This window comes from Pyrus communis, chromosome 5 (genome assembly GCF_963583255.1).
Source record: "Pyrus communis chromosome 5, drPyrComm1.1, whole genome shotgun sequence".
NCBI lineage: Eukaryota > Viridiplantae > Streptophyta > Magnoliopsida > Rosales > Rosaceae > Pyrus > Pyrus communis.
The window spans coordinates 17,702,086-17,721,470 of record NC_084807.1 but is presented as its reverse complement, the minus strand read 5'-3'; the positions used below and the strand labels follow the sequence as shown (position 1 = coordinate 17,721,470).

The following is a 19,385-nucleotide window of genomic DNA, read 5'->3' as shown; positions in this document are numbered from 1 at the left end:
TTGCTCTTTTTGCCATCGCATTGAGCCTCGTGGATCGTCGTGGTAGGGCTACGTCTCGTCCTCCATCATTTGATCCAGATCTTTGAACGTAGGAAGTTCTGTTCGTCATGGTTTCCAAATTTCCTGTCATTATATTTTTTCCCTTACCTATATTCAAAGAATTAAAAAAAATTCTAGGAATAAGAAAGTATGAAAAATTTACGAACGAACAAGAAATGAGAAACTTTGAATGCGAAAATCTTCTTCAAGCGTGTGAATTAAATTCTCAATGAAACCAATTTGTGAATGCAAATTTCCGCCATCTTCTCCTTTAATGAAAATGCACCTACAAAATAATAACACCTAAGATTAAGGCCAAAAGCTTCACGTGCCCACGATGAATGGGGGAGGCTTTGGTCGAAGAATCTCCAATGCTAAAGTTAGAATTTGAGAGAGAAAATGTATAGGAATTTTTTGGGGAAAGAATGGCCTCGCATTTTAGTGGAAAAACATGGTTATTTATAAGGGAGTGACCGGCCCTATTTTGAGAATAGGGGTTGGCCACATATGGTCAAATTGTGGGTGTAATTGCAAGATATTATGTGAAATAATATCTTGCAATTAACTTGGCAATTAATCCCAAATTGAATAGGAAAACTGGGAGTTACCTTTTGAGTGAGGATTTGATGAGGAGTGATGAGAGGGTTTTGAATATAAATACCATTTTGATCACCTTTGACTCTTTTTTATCACCTTTGACTCTTACTTGATTAAGCCGTTATTGCCCGTTGCATGCGCGTGGGAATCCCGGTTTGTCTCGAGAGTAATTTTGTCATTTTTACCCAAAAGTACATGTGCCGCCTCCATAATTTTCTTGATTATTTTTTGCTCCATATATACTAGTGTTAGAATTCGGCCTATTATATGTTGATTTCGAAGAGAATTACGAATCAAACAGAACTCATGATAAACCATGAGGCTCACACATTTAAGACCAAAAATAATTTTTTAGGCTTCCAAAATGCAGTTCTAAGTTTAGTAATAAAAATCGGATCTTTTGATTTCCGTCCAATTAATGTAATTTATTTTCGTTTTAATAATATATAGAAGAATACATGGATATTGAACTTGATGTTGTAGAAGTAGCCAATTGAAAACCTCTTGCTTCTTGGTACCCACTTTCAAATAAATCAATCGTGTAGGTATCAAGTAAAATATGAATGGTGAATCGTCTACTTATATGATATCTTTGAATGAATAAATAATTGGATTAATTGGATTAATAGTACCCGTGGTGATAGGATAGTCAGAAAAGTCACAATGGATTAATAGTACCCGTATTGATAGGATAGTCAGAAAAGTCCCAATGGTAAAAACACTTCAAAGGTTATATTCTTATTTTAGGGCTTTTCACATGCAATAATATCACAATTTAGAGAAAAACACTTTAAACTCTGTAGAGAAAAACCTAATTATATAACGCAAAATGAATTTCACAAGCAACAACCAATTATGGTACATGACCATTGGATAGACGAGGGATATTTTTCTCCAATATTTGACTTTGAAGTGTTTTTCTATAAAATTTATATTTTTTGGCGATTTTTCTAATTCACTAATCATTTTGTTTATGCTAAATCGGTATAAAATTCATGACGGCCAATAGTTCCTTTCACACATTCCATCCCAATGAAAAACCACGTATACGATTTTAAATTTTCATCAGAAGGTGACATTTGCTATGTCCTCTTTACTGTGCTTCGTCATATATACAACTGAATCAGATGGCGGTGAGAGTGCTGAGCCTGCCGATGGCGAGATGCCATGACAAATATATGAAAGTTGAAACAATAAAACCTACAAGTTTCCTCAGTAGGAGTAAGCAAACAAGTAGTCAATTTTAGGTGACATATACGATGTGATTCCCACATACGATTTTAACTTTTCAACAGCTAGAATGTCAACGGCGATTAATTATAAAATAACATATGTGCTGTATTCATTAGTGTTAGAGAGTTCAATTTAATTGGAAACATAGTCAAACTGCTTTCTTGTCATCGCAAGGAAGATGTTTTGAACTGAGTTTCCTTGTATGAAGGATCGAAAACAAAGCAAAAACACGGCATTAGCAAAAAAGAGTTGATATCTTGGTACAAATAAATTTTTTTATTTATTTTTTAATTAGGAAATGTATAATCAACGGTCAGACCACATTAATTTTCATCATTGATTTCATTTAATCTCACTACTAAATCACTCACATTGGGTGGTCAGAGTGAATGTTAGTTTTTTCTGTTGCTTGTGGGTTTATTTGGTATTGGCGAAATAAATTTGTTTTTGAGCAAGTTGGTTGATTTGGTATTGACGAAATAAATTTGTTTTTGAGCAAGATTTTGTAATGACTGATGAGCCTAACACTGTTATTCCTACTTGTTTTCTTATCTTCGTAAATGGTTAAAAGCTATTACTCACAAGATTGATAAACCCTATAGGATTGAATCTTTGCTCCATTGGGAAGCTCCTCCTTCAGATTGATTTAAGCTTAATTTTATGGTTGCAAAAAGGGAAAATAACAATTATATTGGAGCAGGTGGTGTTTTAAGAGATTTTGATGATAAATGGATTTCTGAATTTTGCGCCAATTTTGACACAGGTGAGATTCTTATTGCTGAACTATGGGGACTTTATTTGGACTTACAATTGACAGAAGATTAAGGATTGACAAAGTAATATTAATGGTGGAATTAGAATCTGCACTCACAATTTGGTGTTGCAAGCTGCTGGCACTAATCATCCTTTGGGTCCTCTGTTTTGGCATGTCAAGAGTTGCTTTTAAGATTTCTGTCACGGCCTGCTGTATGCTGAGTACAAATATTTGATTTACAAGTTCATATTACACAGTATGATCGAAGTTTAATCTTAAAATTGGCATATTTATGTATACTAAAATTGGCTGCTTCCTGTTCTGTATGAACTATAAACTAGTACGACGTCTTTTTCAAGTTTAAACAAATCGTCTGTCCAAGGCAGTCCCATATAATAATAAGACCTCTTTCGCATATAAACTATTCCAATGGAAGTTTATGATTTTGATCCTTGGCATAAATTTTTCTGTTTGGAATGTCGTAGCATAGTTGAGTAGTACGACAGTTGGATTTACCCTTCTCATAAAATTTATTCAGGCCAGTGGCCTAACGCAGATGGAATGTAAGCAAAAGATACGTTGTCTAGTGTTTAGTATTTTTTTGGTGAGTAGTTTGCTATGTATACCACCCCCAATTGCTGTAATGCATCAAGCATATCCCACACAAAGCTATCTACCACAACAAATTAAGGGAAAATAAAGAGCATTTTTTCAAAGAGGTCCATTGTCCTGTTAGTCGTTCTCTTTTCAGCAGTTTGCTTGGTCACTGAGGCTCAACAATGTCGTCCAAGCAGGAAAATTAGAGGAAGAAAGGCCCCTCCAGGAAAATGACTCTGATTGTTGTAAGGTTAACAAAATGTACACAACCTACACATGTTCACCGCAGTTGTCTGGCGGGAGCACCAAGGCTTACCTTACTCTTAACAGCTTTGAGAAAAATGGTGATGGTGGCGGTCCTTCAGAATGTGACAACCATTACCATAATGACAACACACCAGCGGTGGCATTGTCGACTGGATGGTATAACAACTGAAGTAGGTGTCATAACCACGTCAGAATTAATAGCAACGGGCGTAGTGTGGTGGCCATGGTAGATGAGTGTGACTCTACTGTGGGATGTGATGCAGACCATGACTATCAGCCTCCTTGCCCTAATAACATTGTTGATGCCTCAAAGGCTGTCTGGAAAGCCTTGGGCGTGTCCGAGGACAATTGGGGTGGCCTAGATATCACATGGTCCAACGCTTAGCTACGTTGGGCTTAATCTATCATGTTGCTTGTTGCTTCTTGTTTATGTTTATGAAATTTACTTGTAATATGTTATGTGTATATCATAGAAGCCAATATATAGAGCATTGACTTTGGTTTATCTGAGCATGTATACTAAATCTTCTATCATCTTATTTTGTTTGTGTGAAGATATAAAACAAAAGTAGACTAAACTTGTCTGTTTACTATTTTTTCTTATCATGCCTCCTAATCGATTATATAAAGACGGAATTGAGTTCCGTCTCTATGATATAAAGCTATCATATAGAGATGAGCCGCTTTAAGTGTTAACCTGCATGTCCATGCATATTAAAACACAAAATGAATCATTAACTTGGAGTCAACATCGCCAAGATCAAAGTAAACCAAGATCTTCTGTGCTTTTGATCACTCAAATTTATTGAGATGCTTTCTTATTTATGTGTAGCAGCATGTGCAGGAATTTAGTTTTATATTTTGACTTTTTACTTAGGGTCCAAGCAATAGCCTAATGGAATTCTAAACTTACACTTGAAACAAATCCTTTAATTAACTGAGACATATTAGGCGTTGGACAGAGGGTAAATATCAGCTACATATATGAAATTCAATAGCTTCTTGAATAAAATTTGACGACAAGAGTTGAAATAAAAGCAAAAGAAATGAAATTGAAATAATTCCCTTTATATATATCCATCGGTAAAACATCTTTTTAACTAATTGAAAAAGGTCAAACTGAAGTTATTAAAAGGAAAAAAAAAATGGTGGAGAACATGTGAAGGTTGGGTACATTTTGCCAGCCTTACAGCAATCGGAATCATTCTCCTGGTTGCATTGTCCAGGACGGGCTTTCCTTCCTCTAATTCTGCTGCTAGGACGACAACATTGCTGAGCTTAGTGACAAGCATATTGGGGAAAGGAGAATGACCAAGGCCTTGTTTGGTATGGATGGTTGAGAAGGAATGGATAACTTATTATTTTCAAGGTATATCGAAAGAAGAAATCAAAATTTGTGGCCAATTTGAAGGTAGAAATGGATTATTCAAGAAAAAAAGTTATCTATTTCAATCCTTCCCAAAATGGGAGGCAATAAAAGGTATATGTAGTATTTTATTTCTCATATTCGTCATGGTCATGAACATTAATCCATGGTTAGAGTCAACAATTTGCCAATTTTTAAAATTGCAAACAAGTCCCAGTGGTTTGCGCAGAGGGCAAAGATCACATCACCAATACCAAAAGACAACAAGCAGCAACGCCAATTGTATTACACAAAAAAAAAATATTACTCTAGCTCAGATAAGCCAAGACTTACAATCGTGTCCATTTATTGTCAATATCAACGTATTTCAATTGTCTGGGATTCGAACTTTTTGTCGATGACATTTGAGTAGTTAAAACATTCCTCTTTTTATTTTTGCCTTTTTTATAAGGTGATATTCTAAGCAACTTTAATTTTTACGAAGGAGATTTAAACTTTGGTGCAAGAGAGATAATACCCTAGCCAACTAGTCCAACTCACGTCTACAAAATGAAAAAAGTATCGGAAACTTAGAATGATTGGGTAGAATCCATTTTAAAATTAGTCTTGTTTGCCGTTATGTTGATGAGGTGTCAAACATTTTTAAAAATGTTTTCCTCTTCATTTATTTTTTATTTAAGAAAAATGCTAGTAGCTTACGTCTTTGACAGAATGTAATTTTGTCTTTCTACAAACATCCATGGATAATTTGGTTGGGAAGTTTCTATAAATACCCACCCTCAAATGCTTTTATGCATCAAATCAAGCATATCCCACAGCTAGCACAACTAGAGAGACTTAAAGAAATAGAGAGAAAATGAAGATTTTCTTTTCCATGGAGTCCATTGTTCTATTAGTAATTTTGCTTTCAGCAATTTGCTTGGTCACTGAAGCTCAACAATGTCGTCCAAGCGGCAAAATTAGAGGAAGGAACGCGCCTCCTGGACAATGCAACCAGGAAAATGACTGATTGTTGCAAGACCGGGAAAATGTCTAATGCTTGGAAAATGTCTAATGCGTGGAAAATGACTGATTGTTGCAATGCAACCAGGAAAATGACTAATGCTTGGAACTTGAGATTGAAATAGAAAATAACTTTCGTTGTTCTAAAACTCACCTCTTCGAATATCAACATGAGCTGACGGTCAAATGTTCAGAACATCGATGGTACCATATTAACAGCCACCGTATAGTGCAAAAGTTGGATTATTTGATGATAGTCCTAATTCCTAAGCCTTGCTTTCTAAATGCTTGAAAAAACAAATAGTGAAATAGAAAAGGGAAATTATTTTTTAGATGGATGTAATTAAGAATTTTGTGTTTGTTTCTAAGTTATTATAGGTCTTGTTTCCCGTCTTGTGGAACTAAAGGTTTGTTTTTACTTTATTTCAATGTGGAACTAAAGGTTTGTTTTTACTTTATTTCAAATGTCACTCAGTATTATGGTCTAGTGATATTTATTTGGGAAATACCCAAAAATACGACATTTCTTAATCTTGGGACAGAAATAGGACAAACTGGCTATGCACAAACCAAAATTACTAAAATGCCTGTTGTGAAGTCTTAACCACCTCATCTAGTTGGTTATTGTGCATACACAAACAAGAAGCTTTAAAAAGTAGGCATAATTAGGAAATTGTGATAATTAATTACAAAATTGTGCATGAATGACTTTTGGGTTGCATGAAAAGTGGTGTATTTATTCATGCTTGTCCAAGCACAAACCACCTCATTCAGTTGCAGAACGTGAAGAAGAGCAGAACTATGAAGAAAGGCAGAGCAATGAAGAAAGGCACAACGACCCTAACTTTCATACAATCTCTTTTAGACGAGCTTCTTCTGGAAATACTCACCAAGGTTGCTTCTCGTTCCTTTCGTTCCCTATATTCAGCAAAAATGGTGTGCATGAAGTTCAACTAACTCGCCCAACATGACTGCATCTTCGAACACATCAGCATTCGAAGATTTGAAAAGGTCGACCCGCTGACTTCACAGATGAGACATGAAGAAGAGTACAAGTTCTTGGAACGGTGCACGGAGTGCAACAATCCTAAGGCCTTATACACCCAAGGGATGCGCTGGTACTTTCGATACTATAATTCCGAACTCGGAATTGAGCCTTTGAAGACGGCGATCTCCAAGGGTCATCAAGCATCAACGTACATCTACGATGCAATCTTGGTGTGCCGGGGGGGGATGAAAAAGATAGAGGCCTTAGCCTTCTACATTCTCTCAAGCATCAGAAATTGGTGAGCATAATGGAGTGCAGAGAAAGAGCTGGGTGGTTTTTTTGGTTAGTTCAGGTGGACAGGGAAGTTAGAGGTAGAATAATAAAACTTCACGAGGACAGTGATGCAATCAAAGCATGCAGCAACTGTGGAAGTGCACAAGGTCATTTCATTCTGACCCTATTGGGATTTCAGGTGCCATGACAAATTCAATAACTGCAATTCATGTAGATGGCATCAAGAAGTGAACATTTTTTGTGATATGTTTTTTAATAAGGACTAGATTTGTTTCTTTTCATTTACTTTTCTTCAAATTTAGTTGTCATGTACTTTTTGTTAGTAAATGGAAAAGGGAGAAGTTTTTGGTATCATTAACAATGTTTGCTTTCTTAAATGAAAAGATGCACAACACAAAGCATGAACAAAGCATGCTTAAGTCTCCAAAACCAGATGTCGTAGGTTCGAATCGTATAGGATGTGATTCTGTGTCGTTGTTCATCACATTACATCAAAATTAGACTACAATAATTGAGCACAAACCCAAATTTGACCTCCTTTATGCATCTTGTGTGCATACAATGTATAGTTTTCTGGAAAAATTGAAGCCAAATCCAAGAAATATTTGACCCCAACCATAGAACCCACAAACTCACAAAATACAGGAAAAGCCAAGAAACCCAACAGCCATAAAATATACTAACCCAGAAATTAATATTCATAAATATTGCACTTTCAAAATCAAAACCCTTAAACAAACTTTTAAAAAATTTAAAACATTATTCCTTAAATATTGTAAAGAAACCTGCATCACTCGTACTGGGCTATGGCTCATGTTGATTGATCCAATCCCATATGCGACTTTCATGAGATCTTTGGTGGATGAATTATTATTCATTAAACACCAAGCTTTTGGAATTGTGAGTTGGGAATTGTACTGCGACTCAAAAGTTAGATGCAATCTAAATCTTGGGTCACTAGTTTGAAAACAGAGGAGAGAGGGAACTGGTGAAAGGATGGCCATCGGTGAGAGAGAAAGGGTTGCCGCTGGTGAGGTGGTTTGTTAAAGGGTGAGTGCATCGTTAGGGTTCTACGGCAGAGAGAGAGTAGAGAGAGAAATAAAAAAATGGGAGGAAATAACCTATTTATATACGATAGGAATTAGGTCATTTCAAGGTGTAGGAAAATCCTATTTCTATCCGGTGAATGTGCATGGCATGTGCATGCTCTGTGCATATTCAAAAAATCATATTTCTGTCCCAAGATTAAGAAGATGTCCCATTTTGGGATATTGTCCTATTTCTTTTCACTTATAAGTGAGGGGTCTTAGGTTCCATTCTCGCCAAAGGTGAAATTTGAACCATATTATTGCTAGCCCATTGTAGATAATATCATCTGTCCAAAAAAAAAAAAAAATATTCCAAAGTAACAATTTACTTGTAATATTCTAGGTTATTGTTTAGGTTTGTTTCCTAGTATTTCTATTTTGTTCTATTAAACATTCCTCCAAGGAGAATCAGAGAATTACTAGTATTGTGAGATTAATTAAAAGAAAATTTTGAATTGAACTCTTAAACTTCACAGTGACGAAAATCAATAATGCATACGCACTTTGGTGTTGAATCCTCCCCTCCCGATCTCATCCCCCCCCCCCCCCCCCCAAAAAAAAATATTTAACAATTCAACTTACAAATGCTATGGCTAGTCCCCCAAAAAAAGTATTAGGAACCCTAGAATCATAAGTGGAATCTTCATTTAAAAGTATTAAGAATGAACACGCAATTCAACTCACAAATGCTATCGCTAGTCCCCCAAAAAAAAGTATTAGGAACCCTAGAATCATAAGTGGAATCTTCATTTAAAAGTATTAGGAATGAACACGTTTATCAAGGTTTAAGTAATAATCCAGTCATCAACTTCCATGTCATTTAATTTTATCTACAAATTTAGTCTTCCTAACATTATCCTTTAAACTAATCTGTTACGTTACCGTCATGTTAATAGAGTATATAATTTATTGAATTTAATCATGATTCTTTCATCGTTGCGTTCTGGCAAAACCAAGTTGCAAAGAAAAACTAACTTTCTTCAATGCCAGAATGTAATTTTGTCATTCGGCTAACATCCAAGGATAATGTGGTTGGGAAGTTCCTATATATACCCACTCACAAATCCTTTTATGCATCAAACCAAGCATATCCACCACAAGAGCACAACTAGAGAGAGAGAGAGAGAGAACAGAGAAAATGAAGAGTTTCGTATCCAAAGAATCCATTGCCCTATTAATACTTCTTTCGGCAATTTGCTTGGTCACTGAAGCTCAGCAATGTTGTCCAAGCGGCAGAATTAGAGGAAGGAAGGCTCCTCCTGGACAATGCAACCAGGAGAATGACTCTGATTGCTGTAAGGCCGGAAAAATGTACACAACCTACAAATGCTCACCACCACTGTCCGGCAGCACCAAGGCCTACCTCACTCTTAACAGTTTTGAGAAAAACGGTGATGGAGGTGGTCCATCAGAATGTGACAACAAGTATCACAGCGATAACACACCGGTTGTTGCATTGTCGACTGGATGGTACAACCATGGAAAAAGGTGCCATAACAACATCACCATTAGTGCTAATGGGCGCAGTGTGGTGGCGATGGTGGTGGATGAGTGTGACTCTACTGAGGGATGTGATGCAGATCACGACTACCAGCCTCCTTGTCCTAACAACATTGTTGATGCCTCGAAGGCTGTTTGGAAAGCCTTGGGCGTGCCCGAGGACAATTGGGGTGGCTTAGATATTACGTGGTCCGATGCTTAATTACTAAATTAGTATAATGTGTCTGGCCAGCTAGCTGCTTGTTGCATTATGTCTATCTATGTGTAATGTGTTGTATAATTATGTATAGAAGTCAATATAGAGTATTGACTTCTGATTATGCGAAAATGTACTCCGATTCGGTGTAACTTTTTTTTTTTTTTCATTTCAATAAAAATTGCTTTAGTGATATTTATATAAATTTCTGTGAAAATATAAGTGGACACAATGTGATCTGATGATTTAGCAGCAGAGATGTCCAAAGCTTTTTTTAGGTAGAGGTTAGAGTGGAGAATATAGAATATTTTATGTGAGATATAAACGAATGGTCTAATTTCACTCTATAAACAAATGGTCTAGGAAAAATGTTGATGGCGATTCCGTTTGACTTCTTTCAACTAAAAAACCACACTGTCCTCATTTTGAATAAGATGCAATATTTGGTAGTGTTAAGAACATTGAATTATGGATAATGCTTATATCCTCTCATGAAGAAACTTACTTGTCCTCAACTAATATAATTTATATTGTCTGAAATAATAATCGGAACTATTCATTCTTATGTCATCATCTAAAGATCATGTATGCAAAAAATACTCAAATATTTGGAAATATTTTAGTCATTCAAATGCATAAAACAAATAGACGATTCATCATAAGGATGGTACTCGTTATCAAAACTATTGATTAGTTTAACATGTATAAATAACTAAACGATCTCCAAATTAAATGATTTTTTACAAATATATTTAGATGATGATGAAAAAGAGAATGATTTGTTGCGATAGTGATCTCTCAACTTTGCACATCGCAATAGTCTACAAGACTACAACCAAATTAATAATTGGGTTTTCTTTATAATTTTTTTTTAAATTCCCACAGTTGAAAATGCATGAATGCACAAACAAACAAATATACCTATGAACATTATTTAATGGAGAAATTAGGTTCTCATCCCTCTATTTGCTACTTCATTGATTAAGACCCTATTTCTTTTCAATTTTTTATCAAACTCCTTGGGTATTAATAACATCATTAATTATTTCAATAATAAATATTTTTTATTTTTAAATATATTCCCTTAGTGTTAAAAATGTTACAATTAGTATATTTATATTTATGACTAAATTTTTTATCTTATATTTTTACTTTTAGTTTTTACCCATTTTTAGTTTGCAAACCTTTTTTAATTTGTACCAGTTTTCTTTTTAGTTTTAATTTGTACCCATATATTAATTTCTTTTTGTGCCCATATTTTTTAAAGTTTTATTTGTATTTGTGCCCATGTGTTTATCGTCACATGACATTGTATAATTAATCAATAATAGAAAAATTACATATGGTATATTTATGTTTTATGGCTAAACTTTGTATCATATATTTATATTTTTAGTTTGTACCAACTTTTAATTTGCAACATTTTTTTAAATTTGTAGTATTTTCTTTTAGTTTTTATTTGTACCCATGTATTAATTTCTTTTTGGACCATATATTTTAAAATTTCATTTGTACTCATAATTTTTTAGTCTTTTATTTGGACCCTAATTTATTTATAATGTACCCATTCTTCTTTATTAATGTACCATTTTGTTATATGTGAAATGTACCAATTTTTTTAACACTATGGATATTTCTTTTGCCATTTATTATTTCTTATTGTTACATAGTTTTTATCCATTTATTCAATCAAAATGTTTGAATTTTTTTATTGTAGCCGTTTATAATACTATTATAATGAGGGATTTTAAATTTATAGGATTATAAATCTCAAAAAATATCAAACAATTAATGCCAAAACTATAAAAATATAAATATTAATAGTAATATAATGAGGTGTACAAAGTCAAGGGACTTTGATCAAACTTTGAATACCATTAAGGTTTTAGTCAAAGAGTGTTAGGAACTAGGGACCGTATCCAAAGTATCCCTTATTTTATTAATGAAAAACAAAAACAAAACAAAAAAAAAAAATGAGATTGTTGAGATGACCACAAACCGAGCTACATTTTGACATGTCCACATCTTAACAACAAGCATCTTGTTTATAACAAACTAAACCCTAATCTTTGAACAAAAACCTAATTCTAATGGGCTGATCTCAAATCCTACACTCATTATTTTTCAACACCACCTTTCAAACTCATGGCTGTAAACATTTGCCAACAAGCAAATGTGGATGCAAATGTTTACGGTCAAGTAGGCTCCGCTACGCTAATAGGCAGGCAGATTTCAGATTCGGACAGATGCCAAATGGATATAGATTCAGATGGCGGCTCGCATATAGACTCAAGCATGTAGATTCCGTTAGGCGGATAGACCTTATGCAGATTTCGTTGGGCGAACACATCCTAATGCAAGCAATTTCGTAGACATCATAAGTCATTAGTAGACGACATACAGATTCCAGACAGCAAGATTAGACAAACTCCATCAAACAAATTCAGCACACAAAAGAAGGGACCCGTCACTAAACGAACGAGATTCATCATCCCAACTGCAGCAATGAACAGATAGAAACAAGTACCATCACTCGAGTGACATTCTCAAGAAACTTACAAACAGGCTACCAACACGTGTGGGCCTCAAAGCCTCAAAACAATTAATTTTTTCGTTATGCTTCCTCTTTCTTTTTCTTCCTGTGCTGGGATTTCTTCAGAACGCCCAAACAAGTGCGAGCACAGCGGATTCAACGAAGGTGTGCAGACGGCGGGTACGAGGGTGACGTTGGACGGGAGGCTAGTGGATGGTGGTCTGGTGAGAGATGGTGGCGGTGCACAGCAAGTCTGGGGTGGGCGAGAGCAGCGGTCAGATGGAATCGTGGGTTTGGGTGCGGGTAGCAGCGGGCGAATTTCTAGGTTGATTCAGGCTAGGTGTTGAAGGCTAAGGCGCGACGCAATCATCAGACCTAAGTTTTGTGGTTCTCGGTCCTGGGTTCTGGTGCAACAAGCTTAGGACGGTGGTAGTTTCTTCAGGCAGCAGCAGCGGTTTCGTACTAGTCAAGTTGTTAGGCATGGCGGGATGGTAACTGAGGTTCAAGGTTTCAGTCAAATCTGGGAAAACAACTGACGGTGGCTTGGCTTGGTGCCGCTTTGGCGTGGCTCGACTCCAACTTCAATTTCAACAAATTTTATTTTAATTTTAAAACACTAACAACTAAATTGACAAATCCAAACTAGACAAAAACAAACGACGGAAGAACGGATACCAAACAGAAGCAAATTAAATCCAGAAGAATCAAACTTGCTCTGTACCAACTTTGGAAAATGTTAGTTACTCACGCAAATGAAGTATTAACAGGTGTGCAATATGCCCTTGAAAATGACTTCAAATCTACCAAGACTTGATGAAAATGAGGATATGCATGCTATTTCTGTTAAACAAAATAATAATAATAATAATAAATTGCTCGCTGCACGCTCTATTCTTACTGACCTAATAATATTTCTTGGATCCATATACTTAAGTGACATTCACAAGAAATTTCCAAACCGGTCACCAACACGTGTGGGCCTTAAAGCCACAAAACAATTGTTTTTTTAGTTTTTCCTTTTACCTTATTGGGCTGGAGTTTTCTCCGTAAGAGCAATTCTAGTGTGTAAGGGCTTCCCATAACAATTGGCAATTGAATCATCTCCAGTAAATAGTAAATGCTTTTAATGAACAGTAATTATCTTTTACATCTCTACTCCTAAACTGAATAGCCATGACAATAAGCAATAAAATATTAATATTTTTTATTTATAAATAAAAAATTATTTAAATTTAAATTTCGAATAAGATTTTTAACCGATCTCGTCATACCATGTGTCATTATCTGAAAATACAATTTTTGTAAATAGATTTCGATAAGATTTTTAACCAATTCCGTTGCGTGTCATGTCCTTACCTATTTAGAATTGTTGAAAATATAAAAAGGTGGTGTAAGGTGGAAGAAAATGGGAAGGTATTTATAAAATAATAATAATAATAATAATTTCTAAATTTTTTTTTTTAATTTTTTTGGATTTTTAATTATTTTTAAAAAGACCATCAGATCACAAAAAATATGAAATCCAACAATCCAGAATGAGACACATGGCCCACCCAAAATTTTTTGATTTTATTCTTTTTCTAAAAAATTTTAAAGCCAAAAAATTGAACCGTTGATATGGAAGTCAAATGGTCCAGTGACATGCGCACATGTTGCCCACGCACCTGATGCAAATTTTTTGAACGTGGCTAATGTCACCTCCCCTCAAGCACTCGGGCCTTAGACTCTCATATGCCCTCTCCCACGAGCTCCCCTTTAACCCAATAGCCCAAATGGGCTGGAGCTAGTTTAGGGGGCAATTGGATTGGATTTGTTGCCAATCCTGATGGCTAAATACCACTGTGGAGCTGCTCTAACGCACAAATAAGTTTGAGTACATTCAACGGAGGTGTGCAGATAGCGACTACAAGGGTGACGTTGGACAGAACAACGACGGAGGCTGGTGGTCTAGTGCAAGATGGTGGTGGTGCATAACAAGTCTGTTGTGGGCAAGAGTAGCGGTCAGACGGGATCATGGGTCTATGTGCCGGTAATACCGGGTGGATTTGTTGGATCTCTAGGCTAATTCAAGCAAGGTGTTGCTGGCTAAAGTATAGAGCGGTTCGCAGACCTGAGTTTGTGGTTCTGAATTCTTGTGTAACAAGTTTCAAGCAGTGGTGCTTTCTGTTGGAACTTGCGAATTTGTGAGGGACTTTAGGGCTGGTTTCGTATTGCTGTGCTTTGAAAAAAAGCTGCTTCTGCTGTGCTGTAAGAATAAGCAGCGGTGAAATAAAGCAACAGAGTATTTGGTAAACTTTTTTATAAAAGTGCTTTTGGAAAAAAAAAAAAAAAAAAAAAAAAAAAAAAAAAGCAGTATGATAGTGTTTGGTAAACTTTTATGTAAAACAATTGTGACTGTGTAAAATAACCAAAAATGGTATAATACTAGATGTGCTATTAATTTAATTTTCTTAATAAATAAAAGTGAATTGCTAAATATACTTTATTTTTAAAAAGAAAAATATTTATAAACTTTATCTTATATATTAATTAGTATGACAAACTACTTCAATTGAAATATTTTAGACTGAATAACTAGGATTCATTATTACACTATTGTTAATGTACTTGAAAGTAGTCTAATTAGATGCATTCATCAAACTTGCCGCTATTCTATATTATAATGCTTCTATCTCATGGGATCCTTCAACTTGATAATTTTGGTATTCTTCATCATCATCATCACTACTATCGCTCTCTTCACAATAGTCCATGGGGTCATCAAAATGACGATCACGTTCAGAATACCCCCGTATGTAGTTATGAAGAGCCATTGTAGCAATGACAATCTTCACTTGCTCATTGAATGGGTAATTAGGCATATCCCTTAAAATTGCCCATCTTTTCTTTCATACCCCAAAAGTTCATTCAATTATGCTCCTAAGAGAAGAATGCATGTGGTTGAATACCTCTTTATGACCTGTTGGTTAGGGACCCCTACGAAAATCCGGCAGATGATATCTTTCACCTTTATATGGTCCCAAATAACCTTTCATTTATGAGTACCCCGCATCTACCAGGTAATATTTTCCTAAAAATTGAAAATTTTTTTTTGTATTGTAATAATTATACAAAGCAAGTATGTAAATTGTTATAAATAAGTATGAAGATTACCATTTGGAGGCTTTGAAAAGTTTAAATTTGGATTCTGTAGCATGGATAAAAAAGCCTTTGTTTCATGTGCAGTGCCTTCCCATCCGGCACAAGCAAATGTGAATTGCATGTCAAAATTACATGCAGCCATAACATTTTGAGTCGGGATTCCTTTCCTACCAATGTATGGAACTTGATCCGGAGGTGGTATTGAAGCCTCAACATATACTCCAACTATGACACCAATACAATCCTAAAAATAATAACATAGAAGAAAACTATCAAGCTACACTATAGTTTGCAAACACATATAGTTTACAAATAAGGTAGAAGACAAATCAAACTTTACCTTAAAATGAGGCATGTATCATGTATCTCTCCTTATTTCTTGGGGAGTGCCACGAAACTCTGAATCCATCGGTTTGATAATATCTATTGCCATCTTACATACGATATCTAACACCAAAATATCTACTAACAGTCTCACCAGAATGTTGAAATCTCTCTTGCGCTAATCTATTTTTCACACCATGTCCCAACATATGCAAGAACATTCCTAATATTTCAGTTGCATTCATTTTCCTTGAACCTTTCAATCCATAATTAGTTTGCAAGTCAGTGGATAATCTATAAAAGACATCTTTGTTCTTCCTAAACATTTTATAGCATCGCACATCATTTCCTTGTAGTACTTCCATCAACCAAATATTACCTATTTGGGAAGAATTCATACATGGAGTTTTGTGGACATATTTTAAATAATATGTTTCAATAGCTCTCGCTACAGCGCATATAATTACACCATCCTCCAAATCCTGAACATCATCATCAGAGGTATTCATATTGAATATACGCCTGTAACCTAACATATAATTCAACATTCTACAAGTCATAATCCAACAATCACTAAGAAGTCATAATCCGACATTCAAGAACAAGTCATAATCCAACATTTAATAAGAAATCATAATTCAACATTCAACATGTAATCCAACATTCAATAAACATGTAGCAATATTCAATACATAATCTTAATGCAAAGTACAAACCACACATATAGTCCTAATTCATAGTTTTAGGCTTTTAGCTCCTTATTGTTCTTTGTTGAACATATATTTCAACCAAGTTAGTTGGACTTCAAGATCTTTCATCGTGCCAAACACCTCTCGCTTCTCTGCACTACAAAATAAACATATACCAAACAGCCATAACTCGCTAGGTGGCTCACAACCAGGCAATTGTGCAACAGCCGCTAACACTTCCAGAATACTATTGCCTATATGCAGTTTGAACATCAATGAGTTTGCAAAACTCCTAGTTTCATACACTTCAACAAGACAGTTAATTTGACCACAAAGTTTTGCAGCACCTCTAATTTTTTTTCCCTTTCTTATCAACCTTCCTTTTTTGCAATTCTCCTTGGTTAGCCGCTCTTTTTTTTTTCCCCTTCCTAGTAGCTTGCCTTAAATCTTGCATAGTCTCACTTTCTTCCTCATCATCTAAATCAATTTGTCCTATAGATTCCTCTCTTGTCTCTGGTGGTAGTACCCAAATGAAGGTGCCCAGGCATGTTCAATGGTAGCAACTGTGCTCGAGAACATCCTATCTAACTTGTCCTCCATCTCAGGTCTAACTCCCTTTTTTCGCAATCTTCCATATTCTTTGTTTATCTACAAGTAAGAAAGAATATGGTTAATACATATTGCATGATATCATAATACATATTAAAAGATAAATACACAAACCTGAATTTTATTATTCCACCACTCCTTAGAGGCATCAACGATACCCTTGCTCGAATTCCACCCTAGGCCAGTTTCTTTACCAACTAGCTCTTTCCACAACTTCCACTCATTTTAAGTGCATCCCACTTATTTTTCAGTTGCTTTCTTTCATAATCATGCTCACTCTCTGCCTTAAAGTTAGCTCTAATATTTGCAAATCCATCTTTGTCAAAGTGAGTGCCTGGACGATGTCCGGCCTCAACCTCCTTGATGCATACATCACAAAATATAGGTATATTGTGGGCATTCCATGTAGCTATATGATTTGACAAAGATGCCCCCTTCTTTGCCATCAATACCAGCTAGTGATTTGTATATATATTTACATATATACATACATATATATATTAAAACAAGAACGTATGATATTGTAATATAAACCAGAAAGCATTATGTACATGAAAGAGACAAATTGGACTCTAAGAATACATAGTACATGAAAGCATTAGGTAGTTGTAAGAACCAGATTCAAAGACTTTTATTTGTTACAAAAATTCATCATCTTCACTTACAGGGATTCTTTCTATATTTATAAATCTAGACTTAGTGTAGATAAAAAGTTAATGAAATTAAACCCTACAAAGTCAACCAAACGAAATTCACAGAACGGATGAAATTCACAGACGTTTTCACATGACCTAATAATAGTCATGGAAGTGGAAATACATAAAGCCTAACCTAACTGCATATGGAAGTCAGCAAAAATGATAGCAATCGTTATCATTTGGGGAAAGTTGGAGCTTTGATCTGTGCTTAAAGCTGCATATTCAATTAATGCAAGCAGAAAATTCCAACAACAATCGAAATAAGGAGAAACAAATGATTTCGTTTGCTAGTTGAAATAGTCAAATTCATCCTACAAAGCTTCCAATACCTCTCTCTCACAAACACAAACAAATTCAAATTCCCAATTCGCATCTCGCGATCACCAAGTAGCAGAGAACAAAAGAAAAATTGATGTAACAATTAAACCAAAAATGAGAAATGGCAGCAGCCAGAAGCATGCTTAAGAATTCCATTACATAAGGGCAAATTAAATCAGCAACAATACAAATTAAAGGGGAAGTAGAAGAAAAAAATGAACCTCCACGGAAGCCGGTCCATTTGCATAATCCTAATTTCTATACACAATATATATGGTGATTTGCTGTCATTTGCATAATCCTAATTTCTCTACTATTCATTCTTTAGCTCATTCATTCCCCAGTCAAAAGGTTTCTTCTATCTTTGTTGGCCTAAAAAGACATAGAAAGGAAAGCCACCAAATAATTTGAACACAGAGCACTTTGCACTGCTACAAAAGGAGCGTTTGGAATGAGATGAAGAATATCTACCATTAATGGTAGACAAAAGACCAAAATTCAAGTCTCCAAGTCCATGATATATTTCATATCAAAATTGGTGATGAATGATAAGAACATGTTAATTAGTCCTAAAACTTACGCAAGGAGAAAATCTGTGCATAGGAAATGCAACTGCATATGCCGTTGTAGGGAAAGGAAAAGTGACGCTCAAACTCACTTTTGGAAAAAAGCTTTCACTCACCAATGTTCTGCATGTTCCTGATATTCGCAAGAATCTGATTTCTGGATGGCTTCCGAGTAACAAAGGTTTCAAATTAGTCTTTGAATCTGATAAGTTTGTAATCACCAAGGGTGGGGTGGATGTGGGAAGGGGCAACATGGCTAAGGGGTTCTTCAAATTGTATGTACTTTCTACTGATGCTATTAATAATAACAACAAGCCTGGTGCATCTTCTGCTTACTTGATTGAGTCCTCTACATTATGGCATGCAAGATAAGGACATGTTAATTTTCGTTCTCTTCAAAGAATGGTTAACTTAGGCCTATTGCCCAAATGTTCCATGAACAAAGTGTCTAAATGTGAGATATGCATAGAATCCAAATATGCAAGACATTCATATAAATCAATGGAAAAATCAAATGAAGTACTTGGTTTAATCCATAGTGATCTTTGTGATTTCAAGTCCACACCAACTCGTGGAGGAAAGAACT

General features: G+C 35.2%; 1 protein-coding gene and 2 pseudogenes across 1 annotated transcript; 2 read left to right on the top strand and 1 right to left on the bottom strand.

The window, feature by feature from the left end:
- The first annotated feature begins 3,179 nt into the window (after positions 1-3,179).
- LOC137734332 (putative ripening-related protein 1) lies at positions 3,180-3,872 on the top strand (annotated as a pseudogene).
- Positions 3,873-9,333: 5,461 nt separating this feature from the next.
- LOC137733343 (kiwellin-1-like) lies at positions 9,334-9,981 on the top strand. The gene has a single exon (XM_068472496.1). It carries the CDS (start codon positions 9,364-9,366, stop codon positions 9,925-9,927), a length of 564 nt encoding a protein of 187 aa, XP_068328597.1. The 5' UTR covers positions 9,334-9,363; the 3' UTR covers positions 9,928-9,981.
- Positions 9,982-16,677: 6,696 nt separating this feature from the next.
- LOC137733647 (L10-interacting MYB domain-containing protein-like) lies at positions 16,678-17,663 on the bottom strand (annotated as a pseudogene).
- Between the last annotated feature and the right edge of the window lie 1,722 nt (positions 17,664-19,385).